The sequence below is a fragment of the Gopherus evgoodei genome, chromosome 7, assembly GCF_007399415.2.
Source record: "Gopherus evgoodei ecotype Sinaloan lineage chromosome 7, rGopEvg1_v1.p, whole genome shotgun sequence".
Taxonomy (NCBI): Eukaryota; Metazoa; Chordata; order Testudines; family Testudinidae; genus Gopherus; species Gopherus evgoodei.
In genome coordinates this window covers 26,025,999-26,044,915 of record NC_044328.1, presented here as the reverse complement: position 1 = coordinate 26,044,915, position 18,917 = coordinate 26,025,999, and the positions used below count along the sequence as shown (strand labels likewise).

At 42.6% G+C, this 18,917-nt stretch overlaps 1 protein-coding gene across 4 annotated transcripts in view; it reads right to left on the bottom strand.

The window, feature by feature from the left end:
- Nucleotides 1–18,917, bottom strand: part of MGMT (O-6-methylguanine-DNA methyltransferase) — a 324,659-nt gene that overhangs the window by 10,780 nt on the left and 294,962 nt on the right. For all 4 annotated transcript variants that reach the window (XM_030568947.1, XM_030568945.1, XM_030568948.1 and 1 more), the window contains exon 5: nt 378–517. In XM_030568947.1, coding sequence (XP_030424807.1) covers nt 378–517 — 140 coding nt within the window. The remainder of the gene's footprint in view (nt 1–377; nt 518–18,917) is intronic.

The following is an 18,917-nucleotide window of genomic DNA, read 5'->3' as shown; positions in this document are numbered from 1 at the left end:
ATGAACTAGTTTATAACTCAGTTAAAAGCCATTCACATCCTTTGAGAAAGTGTCACTGTTAAGTGACAAAGGATTCCCCATTCCCAAGAGTATAAAAAAAGTTTAAGAATAATAAAATGTCTATAGGTTGACAAATTAAATGAAAACAAGTGCAATGCTTCTTTTCAAACCTACTAACACCATAAATGGTGGGGAATAAATCATATTAAACTGGTTTATGCATTAATGCTGATTAAAAACACTTACTGACCTTATTACTCATGGTAGAGTAGTTTTCATGGCAGATAAATTTAATCTAATGACATTTAGCCCACAAAGCTTTCCATCTAAACCCACCATCTTCCATCAACTTTATTTGAAAGTTGACATGAACTTACAGGATTGCTTCTCATTGCTCCTCCCACTGCTCTTGCTGCTTTGCTGTTGCCTGCCAGGTCTGCTAATTGCTTGTAAGAAACTGCCTCTCCAAATTTCACATCTCTCAACAGGGTCCGTAACACTTGTCTGGTGAATGAATCTGAAAAAAGCAGCAGCAATACACTATTCATAAGGATGCTTTAAATAGCCAAGATAAAAATCATTAAGAACTCTTACACAAACTATGGCATGAACAGCAACTTTTCTATTTTAAATTAAAACAGTCCAGATATTCAGTCCTGTTATTGTGTTCTATATTACTGTATTTAAATACATGGTTATTAGAGTGCTTCAAATAATTGATCACTATAAAAAAGGGATTTAAGGCTTTGATTTTTCTATATTTTTAATTTGCTTCAAGTACAATTATCCTGTTAACTCATATAATATGGTTTTCCATTAAATTGGCAGAATATAAATGAGCACAGAGTCAAATTAAAGAGGGAAGAAATAACTGACTCTACCTATTTTAGAAAGCTCTTGTATCGCTAGTTAATTTCAAACTTCAGCTGGGACACACTGGAAAAGAAGCCCTAGAGCCAGTGGACTCGGTATTATCCTGGCTGACTGCATTTTATAGAAGAGACCCCCAAGCTACTGTTCAGAATTCTAGACATTATAAAATGTAAGGACTGTCTGTGACCTTCAATATACAGTACATCCTTAATGCTAAAGAGATGACAAATAAAATAACTTCCATTATTTTAGTTTTAATTTACAATCATCAAATTGCTTTTAGTTTTCATCCTGTTGCAATATTGCATAAATGAATGCATTAGAACATAAATGAATGCATTAGAACATTTTCCCCCTCTGTTTGCACAGTTTTAACTTTTCACCCAAGAATTATTTTACAGTAAGAAAACCAATAGCTAGTTTCAGATTTAGTCTGTTTTAACAGCTATTGTTCTTCCAAGACACTTGAAGAAGCTGTGATGAAAACTACAAAACATCCTCTACTGTGGGTAACAAATTGTAATAAAAAATAAGAGGCAAACAATGATGAAAACACCAGTCTCATCCTTCGGCAATGAAACAAACTGATTAAAAACATTTTCTTCTTATTCTGGTACTGAGTGCCACTGACTGTGTTATATGCAAACCTAGTAAAATGTGATTTTGTTCTTAAAGGAAACCCATACACCATTATTTGTGTGTTAAATAATAAAAATCACTTCTTAACTGAAGGGAATGATAATCACTTCATTGAAAAAATCTGTTTAGTCTTTATTATAACATTAAGCAAATTAAACATCAGCATAATCCAGGTGATACTAGAAAAGGGTCATCAAAGAAATTAACTTTGTTGTTCATTAATTTACATGGATTAGTAGAGGGCAAAGAGATAGCAAATCTGCTCTAGTTTTTATGATATAATTTCAAACTGTACACCATTTGTGGCAGTAGGGTGACTTTGGGGTTAATCAGACTGATTTGTCCTTTTAATTGCTTTCTATTCAAAGAAAATTCATTAGATAATGTTCTCTTCAAAATTCATGAATCAATTTAACTGAAGAAACCACATTAACAGCTTTGGGTTCATTAGCACATGCAGTTGTGTTACTAGCTGATTGCTAGGAGGGTTTCCTTAGGCAAACACATTTTGTTTACTGTGATTTCTTTAGAAAGGTTTATTTCAAATCAAATTGTTACTTATTTTTTTAACCTCTTTTTAAGCCAGCAAGATTAGTGTTAACCTTGAGCACTCAGGGATTTCAGGGAATTATTGCCTGATGTCATTTTTTAAAATCAATGAAAAAAAGTAAATCCACATTGCCAGGGACTCACTCCAAATTCCCTCTGTTCCCACTCCCACCCTTTCTGGCAGAGAAATAGGAGGCGGGTTAGGCCAGCAGGGTAGGTGGACCTGGAAATTTACAAAACCTGTAGGAATAAAATGAGAAGTCTGTGCAAACTTAACTGGAGCATGGAATAGTTACAGGAAACAATGGAATGGTTCCAAAATCATCGTTTGAGAGCAAAGCAATAATGGTTCTTTGTAGCGTGATGGCCAAATTAATGAGTACCTTTTAAGATTCTAAAAATATTGTATGATAAAACAATTATCTCTGTCCTAACATATGGATACATATTTTCTCATTCACTGTACATTTTTCAAATGAAACAGAATATACTGTATCTTTACTGTCACAAAACGTTAGATGTTACGGCTCAAAATAATGAAATATTTAGCAATCATGCACATCAGTTTATAAATGTATCTGAAAACTCAATTTTGTCCTGTAGGGAGCAAATGCATTAATTAGTTTAAGCAGCTCGACGAGACAGTGCCAAATACTGTTATTAAACTGTCTACAAGTGTTAGTGCCTGTATGCATAACCTGCTCAAAATTAGATGGCTGAACCTTCACCAATTTTCAATACAGGTGCCAACATTTTATGCTATTAAATACCATTATAAAGTGTAGTAAAATTTGCACATAAAAATTAACACACATTCTCTCTCTCTCTCTCTATACACACACATGAAAATGCTTTATATTTTCTTGAGATTAGGATGACTGCATAATTTCTGAGCTGTGGATCGAAGCAGAGCCATGATTGAGGTATACTACATCATCCAAAACAACTAGCAAATGTTTTCTGTTCTCCACCCCTGCCACTATTATGGTGTACATATAGTATATGTTTTTTAAGAAATATATTCCATTCACTATAGTAGACTCTCTTCTGCCCTCTTTCCAGACAATCTTGTTGCTAACAATAGAGCACCTGATTTTGTTCAAACGTATATTCTGTTAATTGGTAAGCAGCTTCTAAATTTTATCCCTAAATGCACACTACATTGTGCAAGGGGTGATATGCTGAGATGAAGGTTCCAGAACTGTAGCTATCAGGTATCTTATAACCATACAGGTAAAGAATTGTAGACCCAAGAGACACCGCTGGCTTTTTGACTGGTGATGGCTTTCTTGTCCAATTGAACCTGCTAGAAACAAGCTTTTCTAATAGCTGCATTGATCATATCTGAAGACTATAAATAAGGGATTCATTCAAAACTTGAAATCTTTCAATAAAACTTACTCCTCCCACAATAACAGGCACAGATAGCAATATACAGTCCCTGCTGGTTTTTCCTTGCACTGATTTTAAGAGAACAGTATAATGAAGTCCAGGCTGCAGGGCTAAAGTTATTTCAATGAAAGATGCATGTTAGAAGTTCATGTCGGACAAAGGGCTTAAGGTGTGCCAGGCCACAGACCTCGGTAATCTCTGTTTTCCCCTATACAACAACTGGCCATTCTGAAGCATGTCAGGAGATGTCTCATTGCAGATCTTGGGTAATAGGAGGAAGTTGGTTGCAGTGTTTTGTTTGAGATGGCCAATACAGTTTAGCCCTGGGAATTCTTATTTGGATACCTAACTGCAGTGGTTGTAGCCATTCAGTGATCACAATAGGATGGTGAACAGAGTTAACAATAACTACGAATCTGGACCCTTTGGCCACTGTCATGCTAGGCAAAGGGAGACAAGGCAGGAATAAAAAATGTACAAAATTATGCACCTGTGCATAAACAGAAGCTGAAAGCTTTGATTTTGGTTCCAGTCATTCCCTACCCCCATGAGCAGCTCCATACCTTTCATGGAACTGGTCTGACCCCCCTACTTCCTTCAGCCCTATACGGTGAAGATCTCTGGCTTGGACTTACACATAATTTACTGCAACACATTCTTCAGAAAATATAGCCCAATATTATTTATTGAAAAGACATGAGAGCTATAACTACTCCACACTAAAAAACACCCTGACAACAACAAAACCAACCCTCCCCGCCACAATACTTTTTAAACACACAAAACAGTAACTTTTCCAAGTATTTTTTATTTCTTTGTGCTTTTCAGAATAAAAAACAACAGGAATTAGATTCCATTACCTGCTAATCACTTCCCAAATTTTATAAGAAATCTAAGTTACATTTGAGCAAATACCAAAAAGCAACCAACCAACCAACCAAAAATCCTAAAACCTTCACACTCATAACTTAACATCAGTCCAAGCAATTATGTTGAAAAGAAGTCCAAACAATGCACTCCCAGGCTGAAAGCTTGTATGCCAGGGGTTTTCAAACTTTTCTACTGTTGACCCCTTTCACATAGCAAGCCTCTGTGTGCGACCCCCCCTTATAAATTAAAAACATTTTTTTACATATATAATATCATTGTAAATGCTGGAGGCAAAGCAGGATTTGGGGTGGAGGCTGACAGCTCGTGACCCCCTCATGTATTAACCTTGTGACCCCCCTGAGGGGTCCTGACCCCCAGTTTGAGAACCCCTGTAGTATGCCAAGATTGAGTATGAAGTGAAGTTATAAATACCTGAAAAAAGGGATTTTTAACTAACATTGTTAATGTCCAAATGGTACAGGTGCTATGCTACTTTCTAGTCATACGGTGCCTGAGAGAATACATTTCCCCATATGAACAAGTTACTTTAATACAGGGTAAACACAAACTGAAAACATATGTTCATTTTATGGTTAGATGTGCCACACATTAATTTAATTAAAGGCTGGAAGCATTATAAAATGCAACTACGAACTACTACCAAAGCTTCTAGGCCAGTGGTTCTCAAATTGTGGGCTGGGACCCCAAAGGGGATCACAACCTATTTTAATGGGGTCACCAGGGCTAGTTTAGACTTGCTGGGGCCCCACTGCCTGGGATCAAAGCTGAAGCCTGAGGGCTTCAGCCCTGGGTGGTAGGGCTCAGATTACAGGCCTCCTGCATGGGGCTCAAGCCTTTGGGCTTTGGCCCCCCAGCTCGGAGTGGTGTAGCTCAAGCTTTGCCTCCCCGCCCCTCCACCCAGGGCGGCGGGGCTCCAGTGGGCTCAGGCTTTGGTCCCTCCTCCTGAGGTCGTGTAGTAATTTTTCTTGTCAGAGGGGGTTGCGGTGCAATGAAGTTTGAGAACTTCTGATCTAGGCTTAATAACTACCACAGAGATCCAGATGCTGCAAGCAACCTGATATAAGAAGAGCAGAGAGAATGGTGGAAACACTGTTAAGAATTCCAGTAATTTCCTCTCTCCCTCTATATGTCTTAAAATTCTGGGTAAGTTCAAAAGGTAAGAGGCCTAACTCCTCCTCCTTATCCCATGGGCCAAGAGCGAGGCTGGACGGGACAGGACAGGCAGACTATTCACCAAAAACTCATTGTTAGGAACCAGATAACTTATTCAAGTCTATTTTTAATGCATTTCCAAATGTAAACAGAGACAAATTCCTACATCTACCACATCAGTTGTGGAGACTGAGCAGTCTGTGTCTGCTTGCATGATATATACATATATTATAGTAGATACAGGACATGGAATGTGACCTTGCCTTACTCAAAATATTAGAATTATTTTTACAAGTTAGCTATGACCTTTATGACCTCAAAAGTGGCAGAACCAAAGAAAAGACTAAAGTGGTTCATAAAGATCAAACATAAAATGTAAAAATAAATTAGTAATTTTCATTTTGGAGATGTCCTATTAAATTTATACAGTCCATAATTAATTTTATAGTGAGATATGTATTTTAAAAATATTTTAAAAGTGAACATTGACTCTAAGACACTCAAACCATAGTAAGGCTCCATTTTTATCATCCCTCAATTACTTCCCTATTAGTTTCACTTGTAAAATGAGTAAGTTTATTTTTTTCCTACTGCTATTACTGCAAAATCAACCTTAGACCTCAGAGTGAGGCTGACTTTTTCTGGCTAATATATCAGTAGCAGGAATGGAGATTCTTCAGTTAAAATATACCAATTCTGTTTCTGACGTATGGGCCTAAAGGTATATCTACACTACAACTGGGGTTCTGACTTGAGCTTGTGGAGACATGCCTGTACTAGTTTTAATCTAGCTAGCTGGCTAAAAATAGCAGTGAGAACATGGTGGACTGCATGAGCAAATATGTACCCAGGGGTGCTTCAGCACTGAGATGTTCTGATACCAGTATGATGGGTCCAATATTAAAGCCTAGATAGATAAATTAGATAGATTATATATAGCCAATATTTAAAAACAAGTATGGCCTGTGTGATTTATACACAACTCTGTGTAGCAAAGGTGCACTGTCCATAGGAGAGCAAGGTGTCGCAACCCTAAACCTATGCTCAAACATGGCATCTGTATGACCGATCATTGGTCAGTACAGGGTCAGCACAAGGTCAGTATAGGGCTGTGTGCTACTAATGGGCCGTGTGTCACTTGTGTACCGAGTGCTACTGCAGGGTCGTGTGCTACAAATGTGTCGTGTGCCTATTCTCGAACCTTCTGTTTGGTCAATTGTGGGTCAAGTTAGTGCCAAGTGTAAAAGAGTAGGGTGTAGTGTGCAAAAAAGTAGTGTGCTGGGTGCAGATCCTGTTTACGTAGAGGGCACCAGCTCGGAACCTGGGAGGCGAAGGAGCTAGGGACCAATCAGACGCTGACACGAGTAAGAGTCTTCAAATAAAACTGTGTCTCACGCCAAAAACTGTTAGAAGTGCCTGCGTATTAGCTGAAGGGCCTGATCACCCCTTCAGCCAGGGTCTTATCCATTTTTGCCGGCTCGTGTCGTGTCGTTTTGTTTTGCTTTTTGGATTATTTCCCACCAATTTGCCATGTACTTGGTGTCTGTACTGCTGGTCAGCTGCATCTGGAGTGTGGTAAGAACATTTTGATTTTTGTATATAATCCATTTTGCCCAGTTACCCTCCTCTGTTTTTCCTTCCCTGCTTGGTATAAAATTTTGTATAGAGTTGTGTATAAAGTTTTGTATATAATTGTTAATAGTATTTTTGACTGATAAATTGCCTTGTTCAATTTGAATTGTAAAGTACTCTTGCTGCTAGTTCAGTCTGGTCATTTTCCTTGTTGTTGTTGTTATTGCTTGGTACCAAGTTGTGTATGTTTTTATTCTGATAGTATCTGTACCTGTTGACCCCTTTTTGATCCAAGTTGCAGTTTATCCTTGCTGCTTGTTCGGTTAATAAACAGCTCTTTGGTTTTGAACTTTACTCAGTTGTATCTAGTCATTCCTCACCAGAGTAAACACTTAGTTGAACCTGATTCGTCTCGGTCATGGCGTCACGAACAGGACCTGGTGAGGAGAACTGTTCTTTGTTGTCTGTGCATCTTAATTGTCCATGGTGAACCAAGGTCACTGACAAAACTCCCGATGATGAGTTTAATCATTTTCAGCATCATGTTTTACTCGATCGGGGGCACCGACGCAGTTAGCTGGAATTCTGTTATTGGAGTTGGAGACTTATAGCGCTGGTCTATGCATCGGTGCCGCGGGTTGTCTTTTGACGTCCCATATGGGCCTTCGATTAACTCCCACAGAGGTAAGTTATCAACCACTCTGTACTAAGTCCGGGGAAGCTGGTGCTGGGACTGATCCAGTACTATTGTGGAAGGATGCCCAAAAGGTTTTGAAAGCGGTCGGGGGCACCTGCTCACCTATCATTAATCCCCCGAGGCTTCCAAGCCGGAGCCCTGCACATGAGTTAGTAATCCAACTCATTCAAAAACTAGAGAACGGGAAAGTGTCTAAGAAGTTTCGCCCTGACTGGTATAAGCCAGAGGCCGTTGCCAGCGCCTAAAATCCTGGGCCTGGCTTTGGATAAACTAACTATTGTTATGGGTGCCCTAACCTCCACCGCCCGAGAAATAATTGAGACCCCTAAAATTCCCGATGTGGTCCAACCACCGTCTAAAACCCCTGAATCCTCCCCTCCGCCATACCCATCAGCTCCCAGTTTATACCCAGCTCTACCACTCCCGCCTCTCGAGGTGAGCCCAGAAAAATCAGACCCAAATCCTGTTGAGGCCATGCCAGTGCAGTTAACACGCATGAAAGCGGACCCAACTGGAGCGCAAAATGTCACCTATGAATGGTGCACCCGCAGCAAAGCGGAGATTAAGGAGTTTATTAGCGACACCGGCTAGGAACCAAGTGAACCGGTGCTCGCTTGGTTAGGGTGATTCATTTTAGAATTCGGCCAGGAACGGGTCGATCAGGAGGAGGCTACCCTACTTTCCCGAAGTGCCTCCTTGTCTAGAGGGACTGCTTGCTCGGTGCTTCTTGCCACCCCGGTCTGGCTCATTTCTGTTCCGGTGGCCGCGTACTTACAGGTGCAGAACAGCCCCCAAATGTTTCAACTCCCCCCAGAAAGCATTTCTACTCCCGGTCATTTAATTCATACCATCACGGGGGCATCCCTCATTTGGTGGGATCCTGTACAGACACCGCTGGGTCTGACACAGGCGCAACAACAGTTGCGTCCATTTCAAGCCTATTGTTATGTCACTGACCCTGCTGGTATCCTGGTACATGAGCAAGCGGTAGACGTAGCACTGGATAGCAGTCCTCTTGGGGACACAAGTACATTATTATGGATGCGAGGCTTTCAAGGCCGACCAGTCACCTCACTTTCACACCATAGATCATTTAAAGTGGCCTGTTCCCCGACCCACAGTAGCCACAGGTGCGGTGGCCCCTGGGACTAAGCCTAAGTACCCCAAAAGGTCCTATATGGAATGGAAGATCTTCGAGTTCCTGATCAACAAAGGGGGGCTCAGTAAAGATGCTGCCCGTAAATTAAGCTCCGCGCAGCAGAAAGAGCTGGCCATAACTTTAGGGCGGGAGGATTGTTCAGAGGGCTCGCATCAGGAAAACGGTGTGAGGCCGAGCGTGTAATGGCGGCCAATGCCCGGTGCAAGGACTCCAGGCCGTATTTTCCCCTAGTTACCCTTGACAATCAGGAGGTCCAGTTTTTATTAGACACAGGAGCCCAAGTATCTATTATTCTCCCATCCATACCCCATAAACGTACCAGTCGTGTTGTTTATGTCCAAGGGCTCAACAGCATTGAGTCTCAGCCTGAAGTTAAGGTGAAAGCTATCCTTCGTAACACTCCCGTTCAGTTTACTGCCCTTTCAGGAGATCAAGCCATCCTTGGAGTGGGTGAGTTAAAGACTTTTAAATTAGCCCCAGTTATTGTTAATGCCCTTCCTATTGCCCTAATTGTTAATCCCCACGAACCCAGGGCAAGTAACCCAACCCCCTGGAAATACCAACCTATTCCCATCCCTCCCCAAGGGAAAGCTTCCATCAACCAACTTTTAGCCCAACTCGAAAGTGCCCCACATATTTGTCGTGCTACTCACAGTCGATACCTATCTAGTGCATGGGGCATTCCAAAACTTCATAGGTCTAATGAATTTTGTATTATCGGTCAGCCAATCAACACATCGAGACTATTGCATTTGCAAGCCAGTGGGATATACCCACAATCGAGCGTACTTTACTTAACCGGCAAACCAGGTGGGCATGTACTCTTGATCTTAAGGATATATTCTACCAAATACCTCTTTACGACCCATAAGGGCTCCTCAATTTTGCATACGAGGGTTCCCAGTACCAGTGGCGGGTCTGTCCTCAAGGGTACCGAAATTCACCCGCCTGCGCTACCAAGGCCCTAAGCCGAACCCTTCAGGTCATTTAACCCCAGTCTGGGTTCGAGATCATTCACTGTGTAGATGATATACTCATCTGCAGTCCCAATTCTGCCGCTGTTCAAACTCTCACCGACCAAGTCCTTCAGGTCCTAAATAATGACAGGGGGGAGGTTAACAGAACAAAGAGCTGCCTGCAGCCATCGGTCTCATTTCAATTCCTGGGTTTTAACGTTGAGGAGGGAGTCCTCCAACATTCCTCGTATCACCTATTACAGCCACAGTTTAAGGTGGGGGTTCACCCCCCCGGGGAAACAAATCCAAAGGATGCTCGGCACATTTAATTACCATCGAGCTTTCCTTCCAGCTAACCTGCTTAATGCCCTATCTACTGTTCAGCAATTTGCAAAAAACAAAAGCCTACTCTGGACCGAGGAAGCTGATCAGGCAGTAAGCGATTTAACAGCATGGCTCCATTCTAATCCAATCCTATACCAGTGGGATCCTAAAGACTCAATCCTTATCACCTTATCAGTTACAGCCCATAGCGTAAGTGCCGTTATCACTCAGGAAAACCATCCAGTGTACCACAGTGCCCACACCTTTAACGTTCTGGGGTATCGGTACGGATCGGTGGGGCACATGCTCCTTGGAGTTAAACTCGCCGCCCCTTGGGCCAAAATGGCTCATGGCAAGCTCCAGGGCCCTCATGTGCAGCTCATCCCCTGGTTGTCATTTACTCCAGCCCCACAGTTCCACGGTTCATTGGCCACTTGGGAAAAGTTAAGTGTTTGCAGCACAGGAGGCCTTTGGTCGGTGGGTATTGTGTTCAAATTCGACAGCTGAGGAAGATCTCAGTCTAGCTGAGCTTAGTGCGTTTGACCCACGGATCGTATCCGACGGGGGGCACAGCCCCCTCCCCCAGCACTGGTATTCTTTGCCAGAGGTGTGAGATGTTCCAAGCTGAACTCCGCCCAAGCCATGTCTCAGCCCAATTAGCCGAGGTTCAGGGGATATTTTCAGCTGCCTCCCACCTTGCTTGTGTTTATCCTCACACTCGGGTTGTCCTTGGTATTGATTCTGCCTACAGGGTATCCATCCTCACTCATGAGGGGCAGCCACGAGCTCACGAGGACTTGTGGGAGCAAGTTTTCACCCTCATGCATAAAACTAAATTACCCTGGTTTGTTACCCACTGTCCCTCTCACCAACCAGACAGAAATCCACTCCATACTACGCTCGACCAACGTCTTTGGACCTTTAAGGCTGAGACCCCTAGCAGCCCCGAGGTGTCTTCTGTTACTCTTCCTAACCCTCGGGATCCTTTTTTGACATGGATGCATGAAGAATGGAGGCATTTGCCTGGATGAGCCCTCTATCAAATTCTCACGGTACACGGGCACCGTAAATTGGATTTGATCCATCAGCACTGCAATGAAGATATACGCGCTTGCCAGCAGTGCCAAGCGACCCGTCATACGTCCCGACCTGTTATTACCCATGGAGCTTTACAACCCCATCTTTTCAGATCTGGATATCATTGGCAATTAGATTTAATTGGCCCTCTAGCTAGGGCTAAACTGTTTCCAAAGGGGCTGGTAGTTGTGGATCTAGGCTCCAGTCAAGTCCATTGCTCACCATTAAAACGGTCTACAGCTCCAGCTGTTATCAAGGCATTGCTTCAAGTTTTTGCAGCTTGGGGTGTTCCCTCTGAAATCCAAACTGATGGAGGACCCCCATTTACCAGTCATAGTTTTGAGGCCTTAGTTACCAAATGGGGCGCCCAGCTCCATGTTCATCTCCCCTATGAACCCCATAGCAACAGTTTGTGAAGCGTCGCATTGGGATTCTTAAGATACAGCTCCGTGCTATTATTGGGAAACCAGACTACAAAGGCTTGCACCTGGCCCTGCCACAGGCCCTCATTACTTTAAATGCAGCCTATAGTCGATGCACATATCGACCCGGAGCTACCTCCACCCTGGAAGCCAGTTTTCTCCCCCTAGGAACCAGTGTGGTTATCTGTCCCAGTGACATCCGGGTGTTCACAACCCCTTCCAGCTGTTGTATCTAAACCTGGCCACTTCCCCAATACATATCATGTTGTGTGCACTGGCCAGTCGGAAGCCCGGCTGGTCCATCTTAACTGGCTTAGCCGGAGATCATAACGGGACCAGCCCTAGGGGCTCGTCGTATCCTCTTTTTTATCGTTTCAGGTTTATTTGCAACCACATCATCCACATCCAAACCCTCTGATGAACTGGATCCTGACCTATGCCCGTCAGGAACTTCTAGCTGCTAATTCAGGTGATGTTTCTTCCATTCCCCCAAATCATTATTGTGTAGTATGTTCTAGCCCCCTTTCCACCCCTGGGGACACCCTCTTTTCTCTTAAGTTTATTCCCATCAAAAATGTGTCTCACGAGGAACCCGCCTCGCAGTGTGATAAACCCGATTGGCCCTGGAGACACTTGTTTACCTGTAACTCTACCCAATCGGATCAATTTGAAACCCCTAGCACCTCTGTCTCTGTGTTTAACCCCAGACCTCCGGGCCAGCCCTTGTTTTGGGTTTCTGGGTCCTGACTCTCTCCGTTCCTGGGGGCAATATCCCAACTGCTCTCATTTCTATATGCCCCCACCCCCCTGTCAATGGTGTGGTAAACAATATAATTGTGGTGATCAATACAATTGGCAGCGGTCAACTTCCCCTAATTGGCATTGCCAGGCATTTGAGTCCACCTTAGCCATTCTTAATCAGTCTAATGTCCCTGTTACTGTTTTTAATGCTACTTCATGGTTGCCCTCTTTCCACCTCGTATTCTCTACTAAAGGGCAAAAAGTTGGCCTTAGGGCTGTTGATTGGGAGCGCTGTTACTGGATCACAGTTGTACGTGACCCCATAGCTGTAAACAACTGGAACATGCTCCTTAAATGGACCAATGCTTCTGGCCTGTATTCTCCTTCCAGGATTTATTGGCTGTGTGGTTATGGCGTTGCCCACAGTCATCTTCACTTCCCCAAGGGCATCTGCGCCCTTGGACAAGTTTTTATTAAAGGAGGAGGCTTTTTCACAGACCTCCCCCCGTGTTTGGTCCACAAAAGTGTGAATTTACATGGTGGACCCATCTAAAATCTGCCACTGAAACCCTTTTTTAGGGCTATGTACAGTTCAATCCCCTTAGCTATGCCTTCACTCTCAATCAGCTTCACAGTCTTTCAACAAACTTAGAAATGCTTACTAATCTTACAGCTCTTGGATTCCAACAGGCTGATAATTCCCTCACTGTGTTGGCTGAGTATGCTGAACAAAATCACCTTATGCTACAAACCCTGTTACATCAGGACTTTTGTGAAGTCTTAGAGAATCTTGATTCTCGCCTCAAAGGACAATGTTGCCTTCGCTTACGCCCCGGATGGAACAACGTCTCTGCCATCACCCAACAGTTATCATCTTTGGCTGTCCGCAGCCGCGAGGAACGCCAATCTTGGGACTGGTGACAAACTACTTTATCAGGCTGGGGATTAGGACAATGGGCACAATCTCTCGAACAATGGTTAATTATTGCAGGAGTTGTTATTATTGTCTTTTGTTTAGGTCTTGCTATTACTAAAGCCTTGATTGTTAAAACTGTGTCTGCATTACCTGTTCAGGTTGAGTATCCCCCCCTCCAGCCAGCTGACAACAAATCAGACACCGAGTCCCCGGTCTAAATTTTGTCCTTTCCCTAGGCTCGCCCCACTTCCTAGATGTGAGCTGTCCCTTTCGTGATGCACTGCCAATTGGCCACGGGGGCATGTTGCAACCCTAAACCTATGCTCAAACATGGCGTCTGTATGGCCGATCGTTGGTCAGTACTGGGTCAGCACAAGGTCAGTATAGGGCCGTGTGTCACTTGTGTGCCACGTGCTACTGCAGGGTCGTGTGCTACAAATGTGTCGTGTGCCTATTCTTGAACCTTCTGTTTGGTCAATTGTGGGTCAAGTTAGTGCCATGTGCAAAAGAGTAGGGTGTCATGTGCAAAAAAGTAGTGTGCCGGGTGCAGATCCTGTTTACGTAGAGGGCACCAGCTCGGAACCTGGGAGGCGAAGGAGCTAGGGACCAATCAGACGCTGACACGAGTAAGAGTCTTCAAATAAAACTGTGTCTCGTGCCAAAAACTGTTAAAAGTGCCCGCGTGTTAGCTGAAGGGCCTGATCACCCCTTCAGCCAGGGTCTTCTCCGTTTTTGCTGGCTCGTGTTGTATCGTTTCATTTTGCTTTTTGGATTATTTCCCACCAATTTGCCGTGTACTCGGTGTCTGTACTGCTGGTCAGCTGCATCTGGAGTGTGGTAAGAACATTCTGATTTTTGTATATAATCCATTTTGCCCAGTTACCCTTCTCTGTTTTTCCTTCCCTGCTTGGTATAAAATTTTGTATAGAGTTGTGTATAAAGTTTTGTATATAATTGTTAATAATATTCTTGATTGATAAATTGCCTTGTTCAATTTGAACTGTAATGTACTCTTGCTGCTAGTTCAGTCTGGTCATTTTCCTTGTTGTTGTTGTTATTGCTTGGTACCAAGTTGTGTATGTTTTTATTCTGATAGCATCTGTAGTTGTTGAATTGCCTCTTTTTGATCCAAGTTGCAGTTTATCCTTGCTGCTTGTTCGGTTAATGAACAGCTCTTTGGTTTTGAACTTTACTCGGTTGTATCTAGTCATTCCTCACCAGAGTAAACACTCAGTCGAACCTGATTCATCTCGGTCACAAGGGAGAGATTATGCATCAGTTGGAAAAATTGTCTCTGGGAGTGTTTGCCATCCACAGGAGGTGCATGTCCTATGACATCCGTTAGGTACCAGGAACCACAGGTATCAAACTTGGTCCACAGGGTTTTAGGAACCAGTAAGTTCTGTCTTGCCAACAATGGCCAGAACTAGAAGCTCAATTAGGCCAGAGGACTCCAGTCCTGCAATCTGATTAGTGGAACTAAGGGGGGTCCTGACTGGTTCCCTGACTCTAGTTAAACCAAGCACAGGAAGAGGAAGTTGTCTATTCAGCTGAGTTTACTCTGCTTAGGGCTGCTTCCCTTGAGCTACCTGCTCCCACTGCCTGACTTTGGTATCCTGCCCCTGCCTGCCTCCTGCCCCCTGCTCTGACCACTAGGATTTTAGGATGTATTAGGTGAGGTATTTCCAGCAGGGATAAGGAGGTGTTAGTACCGTTATATAAGGCGCTGGTGAGACCCCATCTGGAATATTGTGTGCAGTTCTGGTGTCCCATGTTCAAGAAGGATGAATTCAAACTGGAACAGGTCCAGAGACGGGCTACTAGGATGATCCGAGGAATGGAAAACCTGCCTTATGAAAGGAGACTCAAAGAGCTTGGCTTGTTTAGCCTGGCCAAAAGAAGGCTGCGGGGGGATATGCTTGTTCTATATAAATATATCAGGGGCGTTAACGTTAGGGAGGGAGAGGAATTATTTAAGTTTAGCTCTAATGTAGGCACGAGGACGAATGGGTACAAACTGGATATTAGGAAGTTTAGACTTGAAATTAGACGAAGGTTTCTAACCATTAGGGGAGTGAAGTTTTGGAACAGCCTTCCGAGGGAAGTAGTGGGGGCAAAAGACTTATCTGGCTTCAAGACTAAGTTTGATAAATATATGGAGGGGATGTTATGATAGGATAGTTTAATTTGGGCAATTGATCTTGGATTATCACCAGATAGGTCTGCTCAATTGTCTGTGGGGAGATGTTGGATGGGATGGGAACTGAGTTACTGCAGAGAATTCATTCTTGGGTGCTGGCTGGTGAATCTTGCCCACATGCTCAGGGTTTAGCTGATCGCCATATTTGGGGTCGGGAAGGAAATTTCCTCCAGGGCGGATTGGCAGGGGCCCTGGAGGTTTTTCGCCTTCCTCTGCAGCGTGGGGCATGGGTCGCTTGCTGGTGGATTCTCTGCAGTTTGAGGTCTTCAAACCTGTTTTGAGGATTTCAATAACTCAGTCCTGGATTAGGGGTTGTATAAAAGTGGATGGGTAGGGTTCTGTGGCCTGCCTTGTGCAGGAGGTCAGACTAGATGATCATATTGGTCCCTTCTGACCTATGAGTCTATGAGGTCAGAACACCCATGTCCCAGTTCTGACATTAGGATTAGACAGACTGCTCTACAGGAAAGTGTGGGTCCAGATGAGTGGGACCATCATCATATCTATTCTCACCCTCTCTCAGGATATCTGCTTGCTGGGAGGATAAGAAGTCAAAAGGTTCTGCTCACAAGGACTGGTATTGTGATTGGCTCTTGTGTCAACCATGCAAATATCAACCCTTTGTAAAGACTTTTTTTTTTTGTTAAAGTCTATGAATGCACAGCTCTGAAAACTAAGTGTTTTTTCAGCAGTACTGTGAAAAACCATAACCACAATTGACTCTCATTGGCATCCTTGAGAAGTTTCAATAGAGGCATCACAAAGTGAAAGGGCACGAAGACTGAATTCACTCACTCACAGATGTCGGCTCTCCAGGTCAGGGTTGAGATATATTGGCCGGGCAAGTGAGGATGTTCTATTTCATTCTTTGTGCTGAACTAGTTCCGTGGACAGAAAACTTCAGGGCTGTGGATAGGGATCACCAGGACTGTCACTTTGATGTCTTTTACAAGCACTAAATTCATATAATTGTATTAAGAGATTAAATTAGAAAGTTATGTGATATAAATAATATACATAATGGGCAGCAGTGAGATAGTATTTTTATTTTTACTAGTGTTCCTTTTAGCAGAGGGACCACAAAACTCACTTGAGGTTGCATCTCTTATTTATATTTCAATGATACAATTCAAGGCATTATTTCACTTTGAAAACAAACAATGCTATTTTTCTCCTGTAGGGAAAACATTCTGTGGCAATAACAACTGCTTCAGTAGAAAACTTTACGGCAACAGCAACATAATTTAATTATATAACTATCCACCGTTCAAGTAATTCTCATTACATATTCAAAACTCCTGACCAAGATTACAGTAACTTTCAACTGTCTGATAATGACAACTACCCACCAGTGAACGACAAGTCACAACTTCAGCAGAGTACTTCCTTCCAAAAGACTCTATAGAAAATAAGATCATGGATACCCTACACACAAATTTCAAGACTCAACTGTAGCCATTCAAACAAAAAATTTGTCCTGTATTTGATAAGGAAAACCAACTGGGTGACAAGCAAGTGGGCTTTTCAACTAGAGCTATAATCTTTGCCTGGATGAGAAGTCTCTGGGTTCTGTTCGGGTCAGATCCTGGCTATGACTTGTGATGATTTATTGCTCCTAACTTAGTGCACTATACATTACTGTAAGGTAAGTAACCATTTCCTTTTTGTTTTTTAATTCCCAGGATGTAATGAGTTCTATACCCATAATATATACACTAACTGTCCACTAGTTATACAGAGTGGTTCCTTCAAGCATTTTAAGTAAAGAACAGTCCAGCATTTGTAATAGACCTTGAAATTCAATGTTAATATTAAAATATTCCCCTTCCATCCTAACCTCAAAATGGTGGGGTACAAACATGGCAATTGGATGTTCCAATATTCCCTGGAGTCTGTGCTGCAAGTGCAGCTAAAGGGAGTAAACATTTTTCATCTGAAACTGAAGGATGTAAAGATATAAACATTTAGCAGGCGATATCTAAACACTACAGTTCTCTGAAAGTTTGCTACCAGATTGGAGTTTCACTTGCGGCTCTGCCTCGGGATGAAAAGTTCTTTCCTCCGTGAGAGGCTATGAGAAGATAAACATAGGCGAAGGGGTGTGTATACATGTGTTTTATATTTATATGTTTCTGTATCACGTAAGTCAGGGAAAGGGGAAAAAAATGGTTAAATATTACAGAAATTTTGCCATACCTAATATATAGTTACAAGGACATCTTTAGCCTTGTGCAAATCAACAGGCCAACCCATGTCAGAATGCAGTTCAACAGGAGCTGTGTCTGATCTTTGGTTTAATATGGCTTTAACTACAGTTCCCTTCAGATTGTTGACAGGGTTCTATCCTTACAAGCAAACAACTCTCTCTGGACCTTTGTTCATCAGTCTTTATTCAGGCTAAATGTCCTAGAGATCAGTGGGAGTTCTGCCTGACTAACGACCATAGTTCTGGGGCCTATCTTACATGCTAACTAATGGTGTGCACATATAAAGGTAAAGTATAACACACACCTAATGAAATGAGCAGAAAACTCTAGCATACTATACTAAATTTCAGCATCACAAATCTGTGGAAATTAGTAAAATTTAATGTTTTCCCCAGAATGGACATCCTATTTTGGAAGTTTACATGAAAACAAGAGCATAAGCAAAATATGGATCCTTAACTTATGACACATTAGCAACTATGTTTATCTAAGCTAAACATCATTCAGTAGTTATCATTAGGCTTTTCATTCCATGGGATGGTAAGAGATGCTGAGAATTACAGAGCTAACTGCAATTCCCTCTTGGGTTAAGACACAGACCATGTCACATCTGCCAGGCGATTTATGCAGATATTTGAAGCAGCGTATAGTTAAATGAAGAAGCTACATGGTCATCTTTGAGCTGTAGGTAATATATACCAAAATTGCAATTGCTACAGGAGAGGGGAATAAATGCTGTGAATGAACGGACTGGGAAAACAATCTCCTTCCACCCTACAAAGAAGTGGCAGGAAAGTCTTGCTTTGGAAAATGGATGACGGAGGTAAGCATAAGAGCAAGTCCTTGTCTCTGATTCCAGTTCAATTTAGATTTTGTTGAATCCTCCCCACTCTCTGCAGCAAGATTTTCCTACCACACTAGTATACTGTAGGCTGGAAAGATATCATGGCTTTTTTACCCCTTTTTTCTTGGCACATTTTCCCTTTCATATCTTATTTTTCTCACCCCTGTAGCACTTGCAGTTTGGCCCATGATTAACTCAGATTATGACCACGGGACTTCTTCATGTAATGTCTGCTACTAACCCTTACAAAACTGCTTGGCAGGGTGTATTGTGGAGTAGCAAGGTCTGTCTCTTATCCCATGATTC